This window comes from Gossypium raimondii, chromosome 1, assembly GCF_025698545.1.
Source record: "Gossypium raimondii isolate GPD5lz chromosome 1, ASM2569854v1, whole genome shotgun sequence".
Lineage (NCBI taxonomy): Eukaryota > Viridiplantae > Streptophyta > Magnoliopsida > Malvales > Malvaceae > Gossypium > Gossypium raimondii.
Window position 1 is genome coordinate 1515997 of NC_068565.1, and position 23340 is coordinate 1539336.

At 28.7% G+C, this 23340-nt stretch overlaps 3 protein-coding genes and 2 non-coding genes across 5 annotated transcripts; 2 read left to right on the top strand and 3 right to left on the bottom strand.

The window, feature by feature from the left end:
• Window positions 1-7532: 7532 nt before the first annotated feature.
• LOC105774358 (protein TIFY 9) lies at window positions 7533-10905 on the top strand. The gene is made up of 6 exons (XM_012596847.2): window positions 7533-7808; window positions 7909-8083; window positions 8196-8286; window positions 8380-8500; window positions 8589-8646; window positions 10513-10905. Exons 1-6 carry the CDS (start codon window positions 7706-7708, stop codon window positions 10535-10537), a joined length of 573 nt encoding a protein of 190 aa, XP_012452301.1. The 5' UTR covers window positions 7533-7705; the 3' UTR covers window positions 10538-10905.
• A 1563-nt stretch (window positions 10906-12468) lies between these two features.
• Window positions 12469-12541, bottom strand: TRNAV-UAC (transfer RNA valine (anticodon UAC)). The gene has a single exon. It is a non-coding gene; the product is annotated as a tRNA-Val (tRNA).
• A 627-nt stretch (window positions 12542-13168) lies between these two features.
• On the bottom strand, window positions 13169-13241 carry TRNAV-UAC (transfer RNA valine (anticodon UAC)). Its single transcript has one exon. It is a non-coding gene; the product is annotated as a tRNA-Val (tRNA).
• Window positions 13242-14874: 1633 nt separating this feature from the next.
• Window positions 14875-17837, top strand: LOC105774368 (GEM-like protein 5). Its single transcript, XM_012596860.2, has 3 exons — window positions 14875-15394; window positions 16521-16795; window positions 17391-17837. The coding sequence occupies exons 1-3, from the start codon at window positions 14986-14988 to the stop codon at window positions 17592-17594; spliced, it is 888 nt and encodes a 295-aa protein (XP_012452314.1). The 5' UTR covers window positions 14875-14985; the 3' UTR covers window positions 17595-17837.
• A 3624-nt stretch (window positions 17838-21461) lies between these two features.
• On the bottom strand, window positions 21462-22430 carry LOC105774377 (protein CURLY FLAG LEAF 1). Its single transcript, XM_012596869.2, has 2 exons — window positions 22104-22430; window positions 21462-21850 (listed from the first exon to the last, which is right to left on the bottom strand). Exons 1-2 carry the CDS (start codon window positions 22335-22337, stop codon window positions 21539-21541), a joined length of 546 nt encoding a protein of 181 aa, XP_012452323.1. The 5' UTR covers window positions 22338-22430; the 3' UTR covers window positions 21462-21538.
• Between the last annotated feature and the right edge of the window lie 910 nt (window positions 22431-23340).

Consider the following 23340-nt stretch of genomic DNA (forward strand, 5'->3'; position numbering starts at 1 on the left):
TATATTTAAATATTTCAATATAGTTTATATATTTTAATTAAATTTAATAAATAATTAATATTAATTACTTAGAAATATTTAAAATTAATATTATATATTAAAATATTAACAATTAGTTATAATAAATTATTTTTATATTTTTGCTAAAATATCATAATATTAACTAATTTGAACATTATTTAAATATATATTTGTTACTTTATAATATCATGTTTAAAATGAATATTTTATTTCTCAAAAGCACTTTTTGACAGCAATACCAAACACTTAAATTTTTCAAAAGCACTTCTTAAAAACATTTTTCTACAGCACTTTTCAAAAACATTGCCAAATTAGCCCTAAATCAGGTCGGGAACTGATCGGAGTATTGATCTTGAAAAAAGGGGTTAGACCAGTTGAATCGAGTTAAAAAATTGTTTGAATCAGTTTTCTCTAATTTTTAATAATTATTTTTCTTTATTTTTATAATTTATTTAATTAAATTGGTTGAACCTAATTGAATTTATTAAGTTACTTATTTAATATTATTAATAAATTTCTTCTCCCTTATAAATTTATTTTTATTTGTTCTTTTAGTGTTTCGTTAATTTGTGATACCAAATTCAATAAAAACAATTTTAAATTAATAAATAAATTTATCTTTTGTCTCTTTTTTACCTAATCGTATTCAATTAAAAAAAAAACTTTTTGATATAATTCCATTTTATTAAAATAAAACGATCATGGATAAACAAGTTGGTACAAAACAAGTGTCGGACTATACAAAACCTGAACCAGTGGATCTACTCATATTTCATTTTTTAAGTTAAAAATTGCTTCAAGTCCCTGTACTTTTAGTCTTTAATCCCTTACTTTTATTCCAAAGAGATCTTTGCTTTCCTTATTTAAAAAAAAATGCAGGTTCAATCGTTAACATTGTTAAATTTTTAAATAAATTTAAGTTCATTACAATATTATCTTTTAGTTACATGATTGCCAAATGAATATCTGTTTTATTTCAAAATGTCACACCAATAAATTTAAAAAAAACGGTGCTAACGATTGGAATTGAATTTTGAAAATTTTAAAATAGAGGATTACATTTCTAAAAATAAAAGCACATGGACTAAATTCTAAATTTCTGAAGAGTAATGAACTTAAAAGTATATTTTAATCTAGATCAAAATACGTCATAACTCTCTATACTTCTCTCAAATTTAAAATTGAATCCTTATACTTTTATTTTTAGAAATTTAGTCTTACTTTTAGACTTCAAAATTCAAATTTAAGTATCAACATTATTATTTTTTGTTAAATTAATTGTGACATTTTGAAATAATAAAAAATCTCCTCGGTAGCTATATAACCGGAAATATCGTTATAATAAACTTAAATTTAATAATATTAACGATTCAACTTAAATTTTAAAATTTAAAAATAAAAGAATTAATCTCTAATAACTCAATTTCAAATTTTTTTTAAAAGCATAGTGATTTATGACATTTTAACCCAACTACTCATAACTCCAAATCTCAAAATAAAAAAATAAAACATTTCAAGTGCATTGCATTTTACGGTCAACCGATGTTTTTGCATGAAGTAGGCGAGGCGACAAGCACGAAGCAGGAGGAAGTAGCAGACCGACTTTAGTAAAATAGTCGGCTCACCCACACCAATAGGATTTCAAGCCCACAGATCCCTACTCTCGCGCTCACGTTGTTTTAATGCGCTTTTTTTTTTATTCATTTAAGGGTCAAAATATTATCCTGTCATGTGTCTTACATTTAACGTCATTAAATTTAGGTGTCAATTTAGTTGACAGAAAGAGAATTTGAATATTAATCTTGAACGAAGAAAATTAAAAAAAATAATATAAAAAAATAAATAAATTTAAATACAAATTACGCAATTAAAATTAAGGCATGTCAGTCATAAAAACATTCCACCACGTGATTCCGGTGGTGCTTTCATTTTAACAAACATTTTCATTAATTTTCTACCCACCTTTCCTCTCTTTTAATTGCGTTCACGCCACACTAATTAATATTAGATCATGGATATAATTAATTGTGTATTAAATTTTATATATGTTGGGGGCAAAGGAAACGGTTCGGAGTAGCGGTTTAGGGACAAATTTTAGATTGGTTGACCCTGAATCGGTGTAGACTGATTAAATTTGTTGAACTGTTTTTTACTTGTTTTATTATTATGAATTTTTTTAATGATTTATTGAATCAAAAACTTTGATTAAGGGGAGGGCGACTCCTTTAAGTAGGGGGGAAATTAGAATTTTTTTTAAGGGGATCAAAATACGATAGTAAAATTACAATTTCACTATTTTAATAGACTATATATTTATAATTTTTAAAGAATTAAATCAAAATTTTATGTTTTTAAGGGGGCTAAACTGTAATTTTACCTTTACTAATTTAAAATTTTAAAGGGGCCACTTCCTTTAAGTGAAGTCTTCTAAGTATCGTTTGTCGCTTGCCAAAGTTGTCTCTCGACTCTATGAGTGCCAAAGTGATTGAAGTTATCTAAAGAGACAGTAGGTTCAACAGAGAAAAATTGCATCGTTGAATCACATAATTGCCTAACAAGGCTATAAAAGAGCATGGGTTCAAACCCTACCTAGGTGGTCATGCACCACACATGCAATCAGATCCGATAAAATATTTTTGCTCAGTTGAATTCGTCGCCTCTTCAAGTAATTTCGAGCACTTTAACTCTCCTTACGGTCAAAAGATAAATCTTCAATTAAGAACAGTACCAACCCGTTAAAAAGCCGATCAGGTGAGAGTTTTAGCTTTAATGATTGAGATGTAGGTTTAAACACTTTAAGATGACATGTTAATTGTATTTTAATTTGTTTATTAAAGTTGGATTTATCAATTATTGAGTATTTAATGAATGCAACACTTGATTATGACATGTTTTGATTATATAATTATAACTTAATAATCTTTTTAAAATCATAATTTGGTCCTCACTGACGTCGCACTTTGCCTAAAACCTGTGTACATACACCCTGGTTTCCTAACAACCCATTTATTTAGCAATTCCATTATATTATTAAAAAATTAAATTTTTTTATACTTTTCATATATTTAGAATCTAGTCCCTTATTTTTTTTAAAATAATTTAATCCCTCAAACATTTCAATTTAAAATATAATTCCAATTGTTAACATCGGAATATCATTTTTTTTTATATGGCTGCTAAGTGAAGGGTTTTTTTATTATTTCAAAATATCATATCGGAAATTTAACATAATAAATTTAACGGTTTAACAATTTGAAGTAAATTTTGAAATTTGAAAAGTAGAGGAATTAAATTCTTGAAAGTGAAAATATACGATTTTTTATTATTATAAAGTTATTGGTCTTGAATGTTACCAAATATTTTAAGTTAAATTCTGCTATAAATCATTGTACTTTACAAAAGTTGTGGATTTAGTTCCTATACTTTAATTTAACCATTTTTAGTCCTTGTACTTTTCAAAATTTAAAATTTAGTCTTCGCCAAAAAATAACTATTAAATTCATTAATTTCTGTTATTTCCAAAATCTAATGTGACAAACAATTTATTATATGTGTAATGTTATATCACCTTATTCTTTCCACATATTACTCACTAAAATTCCAGCTAACGGACTAAAGACTATCATTTATGTCAAGACTGAAATTCGAACTTTGAAAAGTTTGTGGATTTAAAATGAACCAATTGGAGAATATCGATTAAATATACAATTGTATGCATAGCACATGACTAGTAATTGAATTTAACCTAACAAATTTAATTGCTACTGTTTGGGCCAGGACTAAAATTTTAAAATTAAAAAAATACAAGGACTAAAATTGATAAATTTAAAACACATGAACTAAATCCACAACTTTTGCAAAGTAAATGGACTAATAGAATAACTTAACCATATTTTTACTATTACTAGTACTTAATAGACCTGTCCATGGGCCGGGCGGCCCGGCTCGGCCCGACGGCCCGCCCGAAATATGAGAGGGTTCGGGTAAAAATATAGGCCCGAAATATGGGCTTGGGTAAAAAAATGAGGCCCGTTTAAAAAATGGGCCGGGCTCGGGCTCAATTTTTTTGGCCCGGGACGGGCCCGGCCCGAATATAATAAATATATATTTTTTATTTTTATTTTTTAATTTTTAATTTTAAAATACTTTAAAAATATTTTTTTGTGTTTATTAAAAATCGGGCCGGGCCGGGCCTACTCTTTTTTTCTCGGGCCGGGCCTGGGCAAAATTTCAGGCCCATATTTCGGGCCGGGCCCTGGCCTAAGAGTCGGGCTGAAAATTTTTTCAGGCCCGGCCCATGGACAGCTCTAGTACTTAAACTCAGTCAAAAAATATTTTTAAGACATTTTGATAGTCGTAAATAGTTTTTTTCTGCATAATCAAGGTATTTTACCATTCATGAATACGTATTTTTTCAAGGCTCATGGCTGTCTTTTCTAACAATACCATCTCCAGTATTAGAACTTAAATTCTTTCCCTAAAAATAGGTAAAAAAATCCTCTCCAGTCCCTCTCAATTTCAAAATCGAGCAAATTGATCCATTCAATAAAAAAAAAACCTAGAGCAATTTAATCTCTATCAATTTTCAAAAGTGAGCAACTAAAGACAATTAATCAGGACGTTAATATTTTCCATCAATTGTACATGATTTTGATTGGTATAATAACAAAGTTAGCCCTTAAAATCTACACATTCCGTCAATTTGGTCATAATTTAACAAATTTATCCCGCAACATTTGTGTAAATGTTGACGATGCATTTGTTGAATTTTTTTAAAATTAAGGCCAAAATAACAAAACATGTAAACACTGAACGCTGAATTTATTATTATATCAATCAAAATTAACGACGTGATCAATTATCCTCATTTGTTCACTTTCGAAATTAACAGTGGTAATTGATCCAATTTTTTGAGAGAGATTAATCTGCTCGATTTCAAAATTGAAAGAGACTGAAGAAGTATGTTGGTCCAATATGTCTACAATTATTGGTCACAAACATAAATAATTCAATTGCACCATCAAATTAAAGATTTAAATCTCCAAATCTTCTACCAAAGAAAAAGTCCCAAACCTTAATTAATTCACATGTAACATGTGATAGTAGCAACGTGATGGAAAGTCTATTTGCACAAAGGTTTTTCATGAAGTAGAATTGGTCAAATTTTGCAAAAGTATAATTTGGTCAAACAAAAGAAAAATCAAAGTTCACAGTCCTTATACTGCAATTATATATATTTTTCATTATAATGTCAATTTTGATACAACAAGAGATATCCTTTGCACTTGCTCCCCTGTCTCCCACCCATTAAATTTAGACCAAATCAACGACGAAAAATAATATATTAATAATAAAAATATTTTTTATATATGATTTGCAATTACATAATAATTATTAGAAAATATTTTTATAATTACACACTCTAAATTTTGTTGAAAGTTTACATATTTTATATATAAGATTTTAATAATAATAATAATAATAATAATAATAAGGTATAATAACTTTTTGGTCCTCTAAATTTATAAAAAAAATCATTTTAGTCATCTATTTAGTGTTTCGTCTCTTTTAACCTTTGAATTTGTATTTTCATCAAATCACTCTAAAATGGATGGAAAATTTTGTTAACTTTACCGACATGACATATACGTGGATGACACGATAATATTTAATTATTTTCTAAATTTTAAAATATTAAAAAAATATTTTTATATTTTATGTTTTTAATAATTTTAATTTTTAAATATATTTTTGAATTTTTAAAATTTTGAAAAGTAATTATATGATGACATGTCGTCCATGTGGCAATTCACATGTATACCACATCAACAAAGTTAAAAATGTTAACTTTTCATCCATTTTGGGGTAATTTGATAAAATAATATAAATTTAAGGGTTAAAATAAAATTAAATGAAAAGCTTTTTTTTTTTTTGAAGTGAGTATGCCTACCATAGTCAATAACAATACATACTAAAATAATATTCTTTTAAAATCATTTGGGATAAACAATATTTAATCACTGAACTTAATAATAATTTTCAACTTGGTCCTTAATTTTTTCCTACATTAGTCCTAAAACTTGACAACTTTTCTCAATTATGATTTACGTAATGATGTGGTACTTTGAGATTATATGATATCATTACATATGAGATTGGTTGATAATATCGAATGCAATGTCGTCACATGGACAAAAAACCGGAGATCAAATTGGGAAAATTTGTTAAGTTTAGGAGTTAAATGTAAAAAAAAAAATCAATTTATATAAGTTCAAGAAAAGAAGAGTTGATTGCATCAAATATCCCCATATTAGCCCTGGTTCTAAACTAACATTTAAACTTTAAATATTTTCAATTGAGTCCTAAAAGTATTAGTATTGTATTAATTAGGTCCTATCATTATCGTAGCCATCAATTTAGGCGATAAATAATAGTTTAGATATGACACGGTGTATATTTAAAACACATGGATCAGATCGTAAACACGAATGTAACTGCACATTGGTAGTTGGATTTGATGTGTTAAAAACATAAACAATTGTCATTATACACACGTTTACTATTTAATTAATGTATTTTAAACATGATCATTGTCATGTTTTAACTAACATTTAACATCTAAGCTGATGGTTATATCGGTGAAATGACGTGATTGATACAATACTAAGTACTAAATTAAAAAAAATTGAAATTGGATGACCAGATCCAAATTTGAGTCATAATTTAGGGATGTCCGGTGAAATTAACCCAAAAAGAGAAAAGAAACATATAAAGACTGACGTATACACTATTATGGTCATAGGGTTGAACCTTCTTCATTTGTTGGCAACACAGATCCCACGTGGAAGACGTGTACGTATTATTTTTTTATACGCTTTACCCACCGAATATACAATTTTTAATAAATAATTCAAATAAAATCACCATTTTTAATAATTATTATTAGGTATTATACAATCAATTTATGTTTTGGTCACTCAAGTTTGAAAAGTTACAAAGTGGTCACTAAATAAACTATCCTTAAGTTTTTTTTATCTAAGTCACTAAGCTGTTATTTTTTTTTAAGTCTAGCTAGTGAGTACCAAGTGACGATTTAACGATCAGTATGGTAGATCAGCACATGTCAACGAGTAGAAGAACATGTCTTAGATCCAAGGCGATTTGACGGTTAGTGTAGTAGATCGGAGAAAAAAAACTGTTTGGATTTTGGTTCATAGATTCGTGACATTCAAAATTATTTTTTGAAAAAAAACCTGAACTGTGGAAGAGAAGAGAAATGAGAGGTTTCGATTGGTGGAAGCTGTGCAAGCAAAAGAAGCTATACAACAACGATTTTGACGGCCCAATGATTTAAATGAAAACTTTCAAATAGTTAAAGGATTATTTTGTAACTTTTTAAAGTTGAGTGACTAAAATTTAAATATACTAATAGTTAGTGACATTAGCTTGAATTTACCCATATTATTATTATTAATAAATACAGAGAATCTCCTTTAATACATTGTCATGCATCTCGTGTAATGCAATTTTCATTTATGCCAAAAAAATCATTCACTTTCCCTCCGCTTCTTCATATATATATGCTTCAATTTTCTCTCATTTTCTTTTAAACCAAACAGAAACAAAAAAGAAAAGAAAGGAAAAGGATTTTTCATTTTTTTCTCTTTGAAAAGTTAAAGAAAAAATGTCCAGAGCTACCGTCGAGCTTGATTTCTTCGGCATGGAGAAAGCCAATTCCTGCAAATCTCAGTTCCAGAAATTCCTCGATCGCCGCCGGAGCTTCCGAGGTAACGTTTCGATTATTTTTTTTGAATTTTTAGTGATTTTTAGTGAATTTTTAGTGCTTTTAAGTGATAGTTAGTGATTTTTTTTTTTGAATTTTGATAGGTATTCAAGGCGCCATTTCGAAGATGAATCCGGAACTTATCAAATCTGTGATTGCTTCCGGTTCGACGAACCGGAATCCGGTTGATTGGAGAAAATCCTTTTCGGTTCCGTCGAGTCCTAAAGAAGATCGGAGTACTTCGCTTCCTTCTTTACCTCTACTCAATCCTGCTTTGAGGTACGTACTGAACTCGTTCCGTACTTTCATGGTTGATCTAGCATCGTAACCGATTTTAAATCATTAACGTGAATATACAAAAAAGAAAAAGGTTTTAACATTTTTTTTTCAGGTCTACTCCTTCTGAGGATAGTCCTGAAACTGCTCCGTTGACGATTTTTTACAACGGAACGGTTTCCGTAATCAATGTACCTCGAGACAAGGTTCGTTTATCCATAGATAGGAAAGGAATTAAATTAATCCTTCTTTCTTTTTTAAATTCAGTGCATTAAACTTGTGTTTAAAAAAAAAAATAGGCGGAAAGCATCTTCAAACTTGCCGTTGAAGGAAGCTCAAAAAACATTGAATCTGTAGACTCATCAAAAGCTGCAAATCCTTCAAGTGATCAACAAAACCTCCTCGAAGCTCGTAATGGAGGTTAGTATTATAAACGTACATATGTATTTATGTATGTATGTACGTACTTTTGGTAACTTAAGCTATTGTTTTGGATATTTTTATGCAGATTTGCCAATTGCTAGAAGAAAGTCGCTGCAAAGATTTCTGGAAAAGCGCAAAGAGAGGTTAGATATATTACTCTGTTGGAGACGAATTTACAGAATTTTTACTAATTTTCTAAAAAAAAAAAAAACAACTGAAAGTATGATTTATAGAAATTTTATAAAGCTCGGAAATATTTTCTGTTGAGTGGGTTGGGATCATTAGTTTCAAAATGTCAAGTATTGTTCTTGGATCGTGCCAAGGCTTTGTCCTCCAACTTTGTGGAGAGCCGCATAGGGTTCATAAAAAGGGAGTGCCTCAAGGCAACGAGCCATATGTGAGCGCACGGTCACCCATCAACGGCTAATTGCTCCCTTTCTATGAATCGTATATGGTTTTCGACAAACGTAAGAGACAAAATTCTGACAAGACCCAAAGACAATACTTTAAAAACTTTTCTTGAAAGAATTGTCCCCTCGACAATTTCAATCATTAAAAGAAAATTAAAATTGAGTATAAAGAATTTGTTATCCCTTAAAGAAGGTATCAATTTAGATAAAAACAACTGAAATATCGATTGATTTTACTTTAACTTCAAATGTGTTGGACTAAAAATACCCTTCACCCATTAGTTTTAGGATGGTACTTCATAACTAAATATTGCATCCTTATGTCATATTGTTAGGTAAAATAAAAATAAATCTAAAATAAATAGGTATTGTGGTACACTTCGTATAAATATTATTTTATAAGTAGATTAAAAAACCATTATATATTTTAATTAAGATTTATCTAAAAAATAAAATATATGACGATTTCTTAATTTTAATAGTGAGAATTAATTTATTTATTTTTATAAAATCCAAATGTGATTTTGCTTGCTTGTATTGAAGCACATGGAAAAGGCAACGATTTGGAAAATGACCAAATTATGGTGTTTTATAAACCGTGTCAACCAAGCCATCTATTTAAGAATTTTAACTTTTTTATTTATTACTTTTTCACTTTCACATTTAAATTTCCAATATACAAAAGGCACTAAATATATATTTTCTTTTTTAAAAGATTAAACCTACATCACACGGTTTTGAATAGGGAGGCACATTGACCACGAGTCCCATCACTAGACGGTCCATGTTTTCCTCCCTAGCTAAATATTTCATTCATTTATTGATTTGCCGAACACCTACTTTTGACAAACATTTAATAAATCTAGTAATAGGCTCAATCACACTTTGAATAATAATACATTATTTTTATGATATAGTCGTACATATGATGTTTTTACGAGTAATTTTTTTTAAATAAAATATTTTCATGATAATATAATTTATAAAATTTTATTAAAATTTTGTTGATGAGCGATAACAACTTAATCAATGGTCGGTCTCGGTGATTTCTCACTTATTTAAATTAAAAATTCATCACAAAATATTGGCTTTCTCTTTGTTTGTTTCTATGAATTGAGCATGTTTATATTTCATTTCAGATTGTTGCCATTTAAGTTGTGGGGTTTGGTTAAAATTTTCAAAAATTTTAGAGACTTAATTAGAATTTTTAAAAATTACAAAAGGCATAATGAAAATTTTGGAATCACATTGAAAAGTTGGCCTTAAGGGGCATCTGTTTAGTTTGAGTTTTGGATAATTTCAGTTTTTTATTGGTTCAGCTTTAGGGTCGGATCATTTGGGTTTGATATTAAAGTCTTTTAGGTCGGGTTTTTTGTTTTAATTGATTTAGATTTAAGTCATTTTAATGTATTTATTCCAATAATTTTGAATTTAAACTATTTTAAGTTTGAATAAATTTATGTTTCGATTTCGTTGAATGGGCCAAAACATAAATAAATTTTTGTTGATGTGATGCTTGAAATCATCAATGAAACAACGAAGTTTCCTCTCAAAAACGTCAAATATCTAACACGTGGTTTTATTTGTTTTCGTTTTTAGGTTGACTTCCCCTTATGCTTGGTAGTCGCTATACACCACCTAAACCAAAAAAACGCGTTTTGAAGAAAAAAGGAGGAAGGGCCCCATTTTATTAAACACAACGTAGAAGAAAACTCAAAAAAGGAGCCGACAAAGAAAGATAATTTTAGTTTTAGCTTATGCAGATAATATAATATATATCTACAAGTATATAGAAGAAAATGGCTAATTTAGGGTCTAATAATAGGGACTTGAAGCTTTTTTTTAAAATTTTTTTATATATATTTATGGATTTGAAGACGTTGGTTTTTATGTCACATGTTATATGCTGACCTTCCCTTTAATTAATTAATTTATGACTTTATTTACTGTTATTATACAATTCTAATAAAAGCATGTGTTTGTTATTATTAATTTTGCTACCTGTTTTGGTGCATTGAATTATTCCCTCACTGGAATTGGCACGTGTTACGGAATGTCTAGATCACTGTTACGTTATCTTTTTCTCCTCTCTGTGTTTTCTTCCCATTTTCATTCCCCATGTACTCTGATTTTGGTAAATAAAATAAAATTTGGTAACTGAATCAAATTCAAGTTTAATATTATTTGATTTCATCCTGAATTTTATTGTTATATATTTTATATTATTAAATTATGTTATTATTTTTAATATATATTTTTAGTTCTAAGTTTAATTATTGAGTTGAGTTTAAGCTCGAGTATAACTGAGCTTGAACTCGAGTAGTTTAATTATATCTTGAGCTTAAAAACAAATGTTTGATCGTGCTTGAGCCGAGTATCAAGCTCACCTCCTCGACTCACTTGTATAAATTTTTGGGTTAATATGCTAATTAGGGCCTAAACTCGATAATTTTGAGAACAATGGTCTAGTTTAGGCTCTAATGTGAGAATAATTATCAAGTTCAACAATTAATTTAAATAAAAAAATTCAAGTCTCGACATAAGAACAATTACTAAGTTCAGATCAAAAAAATGAATTTATCCTAAATTATTTTATAAGATATTATTATGAATAATATATTTGAAAAACTATAATCAATATTCAGAAATAACTATTACAAAGTACAATTCATTTGGTATTTTAGATATGGTTCATAATAAATTTGGATATGTCTTCTTTTATTTTTGGGATTTCAGCTAAAATAAAATTTAGAGAAAACAAAAATAATTTATATAGAGAAGATCTCAATTCTTTTTGAAAGAAATAAGTTTTGTTACAAGTACATATCCGAGCAACTATTAAGTATAATCAAACCATTATAACACACAAATAGATAAATAAAATAAAAATGATCCGGACCAAAACTTATACATGCACAATTGCCTATAATGGAACATGGGCAACTATACATGGAGGAACTTGACTTAAAATCTCAATATTTACAATATAATCTATTAAGCTAAGATTTTTTAAAATTTTCTTTATAGAAAAACAAAATGGATTATCTAAATTTAAACTCGAAATTTGATGTTAATAAAAACTTAAACAACTAAAATTATTTGGCACCGTACAATAGTTAGTTGATGAGATTGAGTTAGATTGGTTTAGGTTTTTTTTATCTGTACATGAGTTAGGGTTTTTGAAAACATGTAGCGCAGTTTAATCCAAATGAGAGTATAGATACTTTGGGTCCAATATCAACCTATTGAGTAGGCCATCGATTCCTAACGGAGAACACTTCGTGGACTTTTCTCAAAGCAAGTTTAACCTCCTCTCAACCAATACATTTTACATTTTATTCTTTAAAATTAAAAAAGAACCTGAAATCTATAATTTGAAAAATCATAAAAGTAAAAACATAATTCTTAAAATTTATATCAAATTGGGAACAAAACATAAAAAATTTATTGAAAATATTGAAAGGTCGGTTAATGTTATTTCCGGTCGGTCGAATTGGGAACAAAACATAAAGAATTTATTGAAAATATTGAATACTGAACTGAAAATTTTATTTATGTTGCTGCCCAGGATCGAACTGGGGACCTTTAGTGTGTAAGACTAACGTGATAACCACTACACCACAGCAACCTGTTGATTCTAAATTTGGAATTTAATTCTAACTATCTTCAGATTTATTTAAGAAGTCACGTGATAATAAATGAAAGACGGTTAATATATTATTTGGTATTTAATTTTAACTTTAATATTTAATTTAATATTTGAAGTCAACAAAAATTAAACATTTCAAATCATTTATCACTATACCAATAGCTATTTGGTGAGATAGAGTTAGATTGGTTTAAGGTTTTTCTAAACATATGGCACGATTTAATCTAAATGAAAGTATATATTAACATGCAGCTTTTTAATCTCGTTTATGGAGTTAACAATTGTTACTACTAATTTATTAACTAATTATCATAACGTAACTATTTCATAAAACCTTTTCTTCACTTGAATAAACAATTTATTAAACCAAACTTTTGATCTTACTATTTATTGATGTTTTATTATATCTTTTTAATCTTTCATTTCTCTTTTACGATTCATTTTTTAAATAATATTACTTTTAAGATTCGAGTTTGTGTCTCACTTGGTGGAGGTTATAAGTAAAAATCTTGAAAGTTATAATTCTTTCAAATACAAAAAAAAAAAAAAAGAAGAAGAAGAAGAAGAAGAAAGAAAGAAAAGAAAAGAAAAGAAAAATATAATAACTGTTGCTGCCCAGGATCGAACTGGGGACCTTTAGTGTGTAAGACTAACGTGATAACCACTACACCACAGCAACTTATTCATGAGACTGCTGTAATTAAAAATCAATCTTTCAACTCTGTTTAAGAAGTCATAAAGAATGAAAAGGGTTAATATACGATTTGGTATTTGAGCTTAGCTTTAATGTTTAATTCAGTACCTAAGTTTTTTGTGTCCCAAGTTAATATCTAAGTTTGGTTTTAATGTTCAATTTTATACTTAAGTTTTTTCTTTGTCCCATTTAAGCACTAGAGTTTGAATTCAATGTTTAATTTAGTACCTGAGTTTTTTTGCCCTAATTAAGTACCTATGTTTATTTTACTAAAGCATACGTGTGAAATATTCATTGGGCCAGATGATATAATTTAGTCTGCGTACCAAATCAAACATTGAAACTAAACTCATATACCAAATGGTATATTAACCCAAAGTGAAATATTAAATTTATTCATTAAATGCTGGACAAATTATATCAAAGTGATTTTTTTTGAAAATTTTGCAATTGAAACAAAGGTTTTAACCAATGAACATTTACAACTTAGCATAAAGAGTTATTAGAAGTCCACAATGTGCTTAATTGGTAAGTTCAAAGTACATATATGATATAAACACAAAAGGGATAAATCTCGAGAATATACATGAACTTTAATTTAATATATAATTTGATACATCACTTTAATTTGGTCTAATTATATATATGGAATTACGATTGCAGTTCAAATTTATACACAAAAATTTGCCTGTGATTCAATTATATACATTTAAATAAATATATCAATTTATTTTTATATTGGATAAATATAATTAACTACATGTGCAATATATAAGCATAAAATGATGCTATATCGATAATTGTATTAATAATTTGTGAAAATTAAATCAAATCAAAGTTGTATAATTATATGTACAAAATCAAAATTCATGTATAATTACGCAATTTTACTTTTAGTAATTAAAAAGGTAGCCATTTGACAATTTAGTAGGAAGGTTCCTATCTATCATTTCATATGACAACAACATCAAAATTGACATCTCAATTGTATGGATTGGATTGGGTTCGAGTTAAGTTAATCTGGATATAATTTGTAATTTACAATTTTTGAGTTATTTTGGGTCGGGTTATTTAGTTTTAGTCAACTTCAAGTTTAGGATTTTCTTTTTTCATATATGGGCCTTTTCAAGATTTAAGTTGTTTGAAGTTCAAGTCATTCGAGTTTGAAGCTTAGGGTTTTTCTTTTTTGTGAGTCATTGCGGGGTTCGAATCATTTCATGATTTGGTCACTTCATGTTTAAATCAATTCAAGTTATGGCTATTCCGAATTTGAATTCAGATAATTTCGGATTTCGATTAGTTTGAATTTAAGTAACTGACTTTTATAATCAAATTTAAGTTTATCGAATTTTCGAATTTCAATCAGAATTGACAAACCTAAACCAAAATATAATTCGATCTACAAGACTTCTATGAAAACGATCTCTTAAATAGGGGCCCTTAGGGTTAATTTAATTCACAACAAGCCTGGGTTAATACACAATAAAAGTATACTGTTCCTCCTATTTATAGAACACAATCCACCAAAATGAACAACTTCTTAGAATTTTCTCTTGATAATGACAACTTATCTACAACATATAAAATTTTATAATTGTTTTGGACAATTTTCATGTCCGGTGATTGTTAAGAGCTGGTTTAACCATTTATTGGTCTATATATTAGGAAGTATTTTCATCTTCCACCGAAAGAATTTCCCAGTTGTGCCATTAAATCACCATTAAAGACCATGGCTGCAAAATCTGAAGGAAATTCTAAAGTAGAAGAAGAGCCCCGTGAACCATCCCCAACAACAATAGCTGATGCACCACAACCAAAACTTGATGATGATGATGATCATCATCATCATCATCAACAATCATCTGCAAACGAACCGCGATCATCTTCATCATCGGAGGAAGATACTAAGCAATGGGGTACCCACGTCATGGGACAGCCGGCGGTCCCTGTTGTCCACCCGGATAACCAGAAGGCCGCTTTATGGGTCGCCGGCGACCACCAGCAAATTCACGAGCTGCCTTACCTCGTTTACACTCCTGCTGAAAAACCGACCCAAAATTCATTTGAACTTGTGATTAACGTTTTCAATACTTGGAGTAGGAAGGCCGAGACCGTCGCACGCAGCGTCTGGCACAACCGTAAGTTGGATGCTTATGCAACTGATATAGATTTTTGTTTGTGCATTTGTTATGGGTTAATTCCATCAAAGGTCCCAAATGATTTTTTAGATTTTAAATTAGTCCTAAAATTTAAAACTTCTAATAATGATAGTTAATACTGTGCCGATGAGTTTTATATAATGTAAATATAAATTTAAAATTTATTATTAACTTAAATAACTTATTTAAATGATTATATTGTATTTTTGAAAATAATTATAAAAAATAAAGATAGTTAAGATAAAAATATTAAAACTTGTTGATTGAGTCTTAATTCGATTGGTATGAGCATTGTTGTCAATGCAGAAGGACGTGAGTTCGAGTGTGCTGAAGCACATTATCCTTCTATTTATGAGTTGGAGAGGAGTTACGAGTAGTTTTAAGCATTGTGTCAAAAAGAACATATATAATTAGTATGCACCAATAGAAGTGGGTATCAAACAAAACACTTTGAAACAGCTGAAATATTTCGAAATTTTGACTAGAATGGAACTTAAACTGCTTACCAATGGTTTAAGGCATAATCAATATCGAAACAATATTGATTACCATAAACTGCTTACCAATGGTTTAAGGCATAATCAATATCGAAACAATATTGATTACCATGGTTCTAATTGGATCCTCAAAGTATTAATATTTTGAATCAACCAGATTCTTTCATCACTCTAACTGTGAGTTTGTATCTAATATGGAACATATTTAAAACACATATTTACCTTTTGATGTGTTAAAAAAGAAGGATAGTGTCACTGTCAATAATTATTAGAAGGTCTATATTTTTTAACACAATAAATCTAAGTTATCGGTCCAATAGATACACGTGTACTTTCATTTTGATCTGTGTGCTTGAAATATTTATGCTTCACGTTATATTTGAGTTGACACTTAACACCCAAGGTAATGACCGACTAACGGAAGAACCTAATTGATAAAATATCGATATTTTGAAGAGCCGATTAAGATGTTCTGAAGTTCGGTGACTAATTTAAAATATGAACCATTGTTTGAGAACTTTTAATGGAATTAACCCCATTTTTTATCGAAATTCTTTTAACAAGATGTTGCAAAAAAATATTTACATATACAACGATGAAAACTACAGTGAGAAGTGGATCGTCGGTATCGGATGCTGCGTGGGGTAAAGTAAACCTAACGGCGAAAGCCATAACAAAGGGTGGGTTCGACTCACTTTTCAAGAAGATATTTGCAACTGATCCAAATGAAAAGTTGAAGAAGGCATTTGCTTGTTACCTCTCCACAACAACAGGCCCTGTTGCAGGGACTCTTTATTTATCCACTGCTAGGGTTGCCTTTTGCAGTGATCGTCCCTTATCCTTCGTTGCTCCATCGGGTCAAGAGACTTGGACCTACTATAAGGTAATACACACATCTAAAAGGTAGGGCATGGCATGCATCAATTACAAATATTGAGTAAATTGCATTTCAAATGAGAGACCTTAGGTTAAAATCTCAAAGATAATATTGCTAGATTTTTTTTTTTTTGAGGGGGCTTTAATAATTTTGTTGAGGGCATCGACTCCTTTGGGAAAAGTCTCCAAGATTTCATCCGTTAGGCAATCGATACGACTCTCAACAATTGTAAGTATTGTTCCAGGACTCAAGTTTTGTCACTCAACTCTATAGAGAACCCTGAGGATTTTGTCACCCAATCAAGGTGCTCTCACTCCGTGAACCCTCAAGGATTGGAGAGAATACCTTGAGTGAGAGCGTCCCAATTGATGGAGAGAATACATACTTGAAAGACACATAGATAATTAATCAATGAAGTCGCACAGAATTTTTTTTTCTTTTATAATTTTTTTCTTATTTAGACTCAACCATATTAAATCTTAATTATTCTAAAGTGAAATTCACATCGGATTTCATCTTTGTGAACCCATGTAACTAAGTTACATCTTCCATTGCATTTATTGATAATCTACCCCATGAACATCATAAATGTCTAAAATAGGTTATGATACCTTTGTCCGATATCGCAACGGTGTATCCGGTGGTGATGAAGGAAAACCCGGCATCGGAGAGCTACATCGAGGTCGTTACCATTGATGGTCACGATTTTTGGTTCATGGGATTTGTTAAGTTTGAAAAAGCATCGTTTGAACTATTGAACAATGTGCTAGATTTCAACGCAACAACGGAACCAGTGGCTGCCTAGTTGGGGGGAACCATCTTCGGATCGATCCTACGTACCATATTATATACTCCAAATTTTAATTTTCTAAGTTAATTATGTTTGGTACGTTAGCTTGAATAGTGAAGGCTAAAACTTGTGAATGTATGCCTAAAAGCCTAAAACTAGAGGAGGCCTCCTCAATATGCATTTCAACTTTCAATTAGATTGTGGAGTGGGAAATTGTATTAAAAAAATTACAATAATTATTCTTAGATATTGAGTTCACTTAGAGTTCTTCATGGCCCAGTTCGGGCCTTAATAAAATTTTAGGCTCGACCTTACCTAAACTCAACTCGAATAAAAATACTAAAACCCAAACCCGGCCCGACCTACCCGTATTAGTTTTTTTAATTTTTATTTTTTAATATAAAAGATTTTCAAAAATATAATACACCAATTACACCAAAAATATTAAAATAAATGTTTCCCAACAAATTAAAAATCAATTTTAAAAAATCTTTATACTTAAATAAAACTAAGATAAGTGCAACTTAACAAGCAAATACCTCTAAAATAGTAACAAAATTAACAATAAAATAAATGTTATACAATATCCAAATATTAATAATAAAATAGTAATAACATAATAGTGGAATGGTAGCAAAACAGTGGCAAAAAAGCAAGAAAACATGGAAAAACAACAAGGGTTTTTTTTATTGCAAATTCAGGCCGAGCCGAGCCAAAAAACCTTACTCGAGGATTGGTCAATTTTCTAAACAGGTTTTATTTTTTTCCAAACTCATTTTTCAGGCCTATATCTTTGTCCAAACTCTTCCATTTTTCGGGTGGGCTATGGACAACTCTAGTCCCATCAAGGTTGGGTCAAGTTCAGGCCAGGTCTATGTATTGTTGTCAAATATGATAAGAATATATAATGAAATTAATGTTAAAAAAAACGAGGAAAGATTCATTTACGCAATGTAAAAGTTAAAGTAGTTTTACATACTTTCGTAATTGTTTATATGCTTAATATTCTAACGATTTAACTGTTATATTTTATAGTCTATTCATGTAGACCATACATGTCAAATTTGATGTAAATTTAAAACTTCTAACTATTTGTTTTATGTAAAAGTTTTCAATCGTTGAATAAATATATTATCCGGGTGTTTCAGATCAAGATGATAGAGATATTGGATCGGTTCGAAAATCTATATGCATGACAAGTACAATTATATTGATAAATTTAACGGTTAAATCGTTAAAATATTAATCCTATAAATAATTACGAAGTGTGTAAAATTATTTTCATTTTTATCTTGTGGAAGTGAATCTCTCCGTAACTTAATTTTATATATATTAAGAGCTAAAATAATAATTTTAGAAAACAAATAGGATGGAATGGAATAAGTGTTTATCAAAATCACTTGGATAAAATATGTTGTTAGTACTTGTATTTATATAGAATTTAAGATTTAGTCCTTTTATTTTAAAATTTAAAATTTAATTCCTTTACATTTTTTTAATTTAAAATTCTAGTCAAATCATTTTCGTTTTCTGCAAAAATTTGTCAATTTATCATTTTATTTTTTTGTCGATCATATACCATGTAATATGAGAACAACCTAATCAAGTTTCAAGTTGATAAATTTCGACAAAAAAATACTTACGATTTTGATGATTGGACCAAATTTTTTTATTTTTATTTTTTAAAATAAAATACTAAAATTCTAATTTTGTCAAAACCCAAAAACAAACTACATTCAAAATATCATCTTTTATTTTTGAACTATGCCACTCATCATAACATTGACTTTATTTTCTTAGTGGCAAACAAGAACTAAAAAGAAAATTTTTATTGTTTTAAAATTTATTAAATAATTGTGTTGGGAATAATCATTGCTTCAAGAGAAAGTGACCATAATTACTATTTGTTGAATGTTGGGATGTCTAATTAAAAATAAAGCCCCAATTATCTTTGTTTACAACCCTAAATTAATATTACTGCAGCCTTCCCCTTCATTAATTAAGGATAATAATTAATAAAAAATAATTTTAATAATTTGTAATTATTTTTATAGGTTTTTAGCAAAATATTAGTGTATGATTTATTGTTAATGTATAAATTTATATATTGATGGTATATCAACTGCAACGCTTAAATCTGAAGACTAACACTCAATTAAATGTAATGTTCTCAAAGTTGGATCGATGGTGAAATTGGCCAGACCATCGATTCACATGGTTCGATTAAAAATCATTAAAAGATCGTAAAAAACAGCTAGTTCAAACTGTTTAGCCATTCAATCATTTTTTTTGTCCTGATTCAACTGGTTCATACCCGTTAATGAACTAACAGGTCTAACCTTTTGTTTCGAACTAATAACTCGGCCAATTCCTGGTCCAACTAAATGGTCCGGTCAGATTCTAAAAATCATGACTAGACAACAATAGTTTAACACTACGTTTGGTTCGCTATAATAAAATAGAGTTGTAATCAGTAATTTAACTATTTAGTTGAATGGAATGATGTTGTAATAACATAAGGAAAAAAACTGAAATGACTAGAGTACCCTTAGCAGAATTTTTTTAGATAGATGATTATTGTTATTGTTATTAAATTTTAATAGGATTATTATTAAAAATAATTTGATAAAAATAATAAATAATTTAATCATATTTTAACGTAATTATTATTAAATATAATTTAATAAAAATAATATATAATTTAATAATATTTTAATATATTTATTTTTATATTAAATTATATTAAAATATTTTATTTTATATTAAAAATTTTGTTTATTTATATGAAATCATATTAAAATATTTCAAATATTTTATTTTTATATTTTCTAAATCTAAGTTTTAAAATACTAATCTGGAAATTTTATTTTATTTTGTCATTCAATGTTATATTTTTACTTTTAACAAGTGTTGTCTTGTGATAACCCGCCTAGGCCTGCTCAAATTTTGGGAAAGTTTGGATAAAAATATTATACTCGAAAAATAGGTCTAGACAAAAATTAGGCTCATTTAAAATATGGGTTGGACTCAAATTTGAATATTGAAGGCCCAAACTCAACCCAATCCAACCTATTTTTAAGTTTATAATACTTTATATTATGTAATTTACACATTAAAAAATAAACTTATACTAAATATATAATACTACTTTAATGTAAACATTAAAATAATGTTAAGATGACTAAATAAAATTTTTTAATAAATAAAAAATGTATAAAATTATTAAATATTAAAATAACATAATATAAATATTTAAAAAAAATTAAAAATAATATGATCAAGCCTAAAAATGAGCTTGAGTTAATCTCTTACAAATATGGGCAAATTTAGACAAAATTTTAGGCCCATATTTCGGGCTAAGTCGAGCTTGGACAAATATAAAACATGTTAATGTCATACTTAAACCCGACCTGAACCTGGCCCATTAACACTTATAATGATAATTACTGGTATATAGATTTTATATTAAAATTTAATCTATAATTAAAATAATATCACGAGTTAAGTAAATATCATATCACTTTTAAAATATTTTTATATTTGAAAAGAAGAAATATTATTATAAATATTTTTTGTAAAATATATTAGTTGATTACTTAAAAAAAATATTAATTTATTAAAATAAAAAAATGCCTAGGAAAATTAAAAAGCCCCCGTCCCCCTCACGTCGCAATCATTATCAGTATTATTCCTTTGACCTCCCCACCAATGGTGTCCCAATATTTTTAAAATCCAATTGAAGATCAAATTATATTTTAAAATAAAATGAATTATTAAAATCTTTAATCGTAATTGATTTTCGTTTCGATCCAACTGCGATTCTTTCTAAACTAATTGAGAAGTTTATAGAAATTTTTCGGAAAAAAAAATGAAGAACAATCATAATAAAGTAAAGGGAATTTTTTTTTTTTGATTAAGTGAGAAGAAAAAAAATAAATTTAAAAAATTCAAATCTGGGTTCATTCATGGTGATGATCAAAACGAAGAAGTTGACCATTACATTTAGGGCAACCTTCAGTTTTCTTAGCCACCATGAAATACATATAACAGCTCTTACAACCGGCCACGACCAAAACGTCGTCGTTTTCTTCCTCGATTCCATGGCTGTGGTGGTCGTTTTTGTAATCTCTTGAAGAAGAAAAAGAAGAAGACGGAGATGATTCCTCACTGTCATACCAGTTATTATCATCGTCGTCGCCGCCGCCGTCATCGTCATTTTCTGAGTAAGAATCTCCGCCGTACTCGGCGGCCGTTTTTGGATCCTCTCCTGTCTGTCATATGAAAAACTTTCCTAATTTACAATCAATTCTTTTTTGATCCAAAAGTGAATTAGGTGTACAGTCCAATAAATCTTAACAGTTAGAAGCAATAAATACGAGAAGAATTCAAAAAAACCAATTAAAGAACATATATATATACATATATAAGGAAAGAAACCAAGATCCGCCATGGGGTTTTGGCATTAAATGCATCTCAAATAACGTTGTAATTATTTCAAAACAAAAGAGAGTGAATTAAACTAACCTCTAGAACTAGGCATTGTTCCCTATAATGAGGAATAGAGAGATGGGGGTTGAGGTCCAAGGTAGTGCCGGAAACGGTGCCGTTTTGAAGCACGTCGTCGTTATCTTTTGGTGCCATTGGCCTCCTTATTTTTCCTTCTTCTTCTAAAGAGCCGACGCCGGTGGTTGTTGTTTCGTGATTCAATGAACAATTTCGTAAAGCTGCCGTGATCGCCGCCGTGGGTGGCGCTGTCATTATACCGTATTATTATTCCGCGATAGTGAAGAAAACGACGGAAGATTTGTGGGTAAACAAAAGGAAAAGAAGAGAGTATGGTGCGTTGATTGAACCGTTTCACTTGTGGATTGCATTTAAATAACCCTTTTATCATTTTAAATTCGGATTAATCCGTAGTTGTTGTAATCAGATTGGATCGATATTAAAAAAAATTAGAGGATTGAATAAGAAAAAATTCGATTAAAAATCATTTTAAACCGGATTTTTATAATTTATAGAATTAATGTTTAGATTTTAATTTTGAATCAAGAAATGGTTTAACCAATTCGATCTTCGGATTGATTATTAAAACATTAGCTTATCTAAAGCTAAACTTGACCCAACCTGATTTGATTATAAAAAGTTATCGGCTCGTATTTGCTTGATTCAAGTACGAAAATGACTCGATTAAAAATCGTCACGAACAAAAATTAACCCAAAACCAAAGTGTGCTCAAGAAATATCTCGAAGTGACCTAGACTCGAGATGAATTGACTTGAAAAATCTTATTGGCAAACTCGAATAACTTGAACTTGTAAATTCGAAGAAAACTCACACATAATATTTATGCATGATGAAACTTCGACCCGATACATTATTTTGTCAATAATTATTAGTGTTTCTGTTAAATAATTGCTTAAATAACTCTTTTTTATTATTTTTATTCTTCCACTAGTATAAAATAATTTTTATATATCATATCATATTAATTATATTTTATTTATATTATATAAAATACAATTAAAATAAAAATAATGGATTTGTTTATTTGATGTATTAAAAAAAGTCAAACAGTTCTAAAAGCCTCCAAAAGTCAAATGGGCATTGTACATGACCTTTAATAATAGAATGGCAATGCTCATGCAACTCCACATCACATTTTCATTATTAAATGGTATTTTATATATATATTTAATTTTGTCTTTATTAGGGATGATAATGGAGTGAGTCGACGATGGGTATCGCTAAATTCACTATTAAA

What these genes read in the sequence shown, in the direction of transcription:
- LOC105774358 (XM_012596847.2), top strand. Translation starts at nt 7,706, where the DNA reads ATGTCCAGAGCTACCGTCGAGCTTGATTTCTTCGGCATGGAGAAAGCC. An exon ending in TCAATGTACCTCGAGACAAG is followed by an intron (nt 8,287 to 8,379) that starts GTTCGTTTATCC and finishes AAAAAAAAATAG; the next exon opens with GCGGAAAGCATCTTCAAACT. An exon ending in CTGGAAAAGCGCAAAGAGAG is followed by an intron (nt 8,647 to 10,512) that starts GTTAGATATATT and finishes TTTCGTTTTTAG; the next exon opens with GTTGACTTCCCCTTATGCTT.
- LOC105774368 (XM_012596860.2), top strand. Translation starts at nt 14,986, where the DNA reads ATGGCTGCAAAATCTGAAGGAAATTCTAAAGTAGAAGAAGAGCCCCGT. An exon ending in ACGCAGCGTCTGGCACAACC is followed by an intron (nt 15,395 to 16,520) that starts GTAAGTTGGATG and finishes TGAAAACTACAG; the next exon opens with TGAGAAGTGGATCGTCGGTA. An exon ending in AGACTTGGACCTACTATAAG is followed by an intron (nt 16,796 to 17,390) that starts GTAATACACACA and finishes TGTCTAAAATAG; the next exon opens with GTTATGATACCTTTGTCCGA.
- LOC105774377 (XM_012596869.2), bottom strand. Translation starts at nt 22,337, where the DNA reads ATGACAGCGCCACCCACGGCGGCGATCACGGCAGCTTTACGAAATTGT. An exon ending in AACAATGCCTAGTTCTAGAG is followed by an intron (nt 21,851 to 22,103) that starts GTTAGTTTAATT and finishes TTCATATGACAG; the next exon opens with ACAGGAGAGGATCCAAAAAC.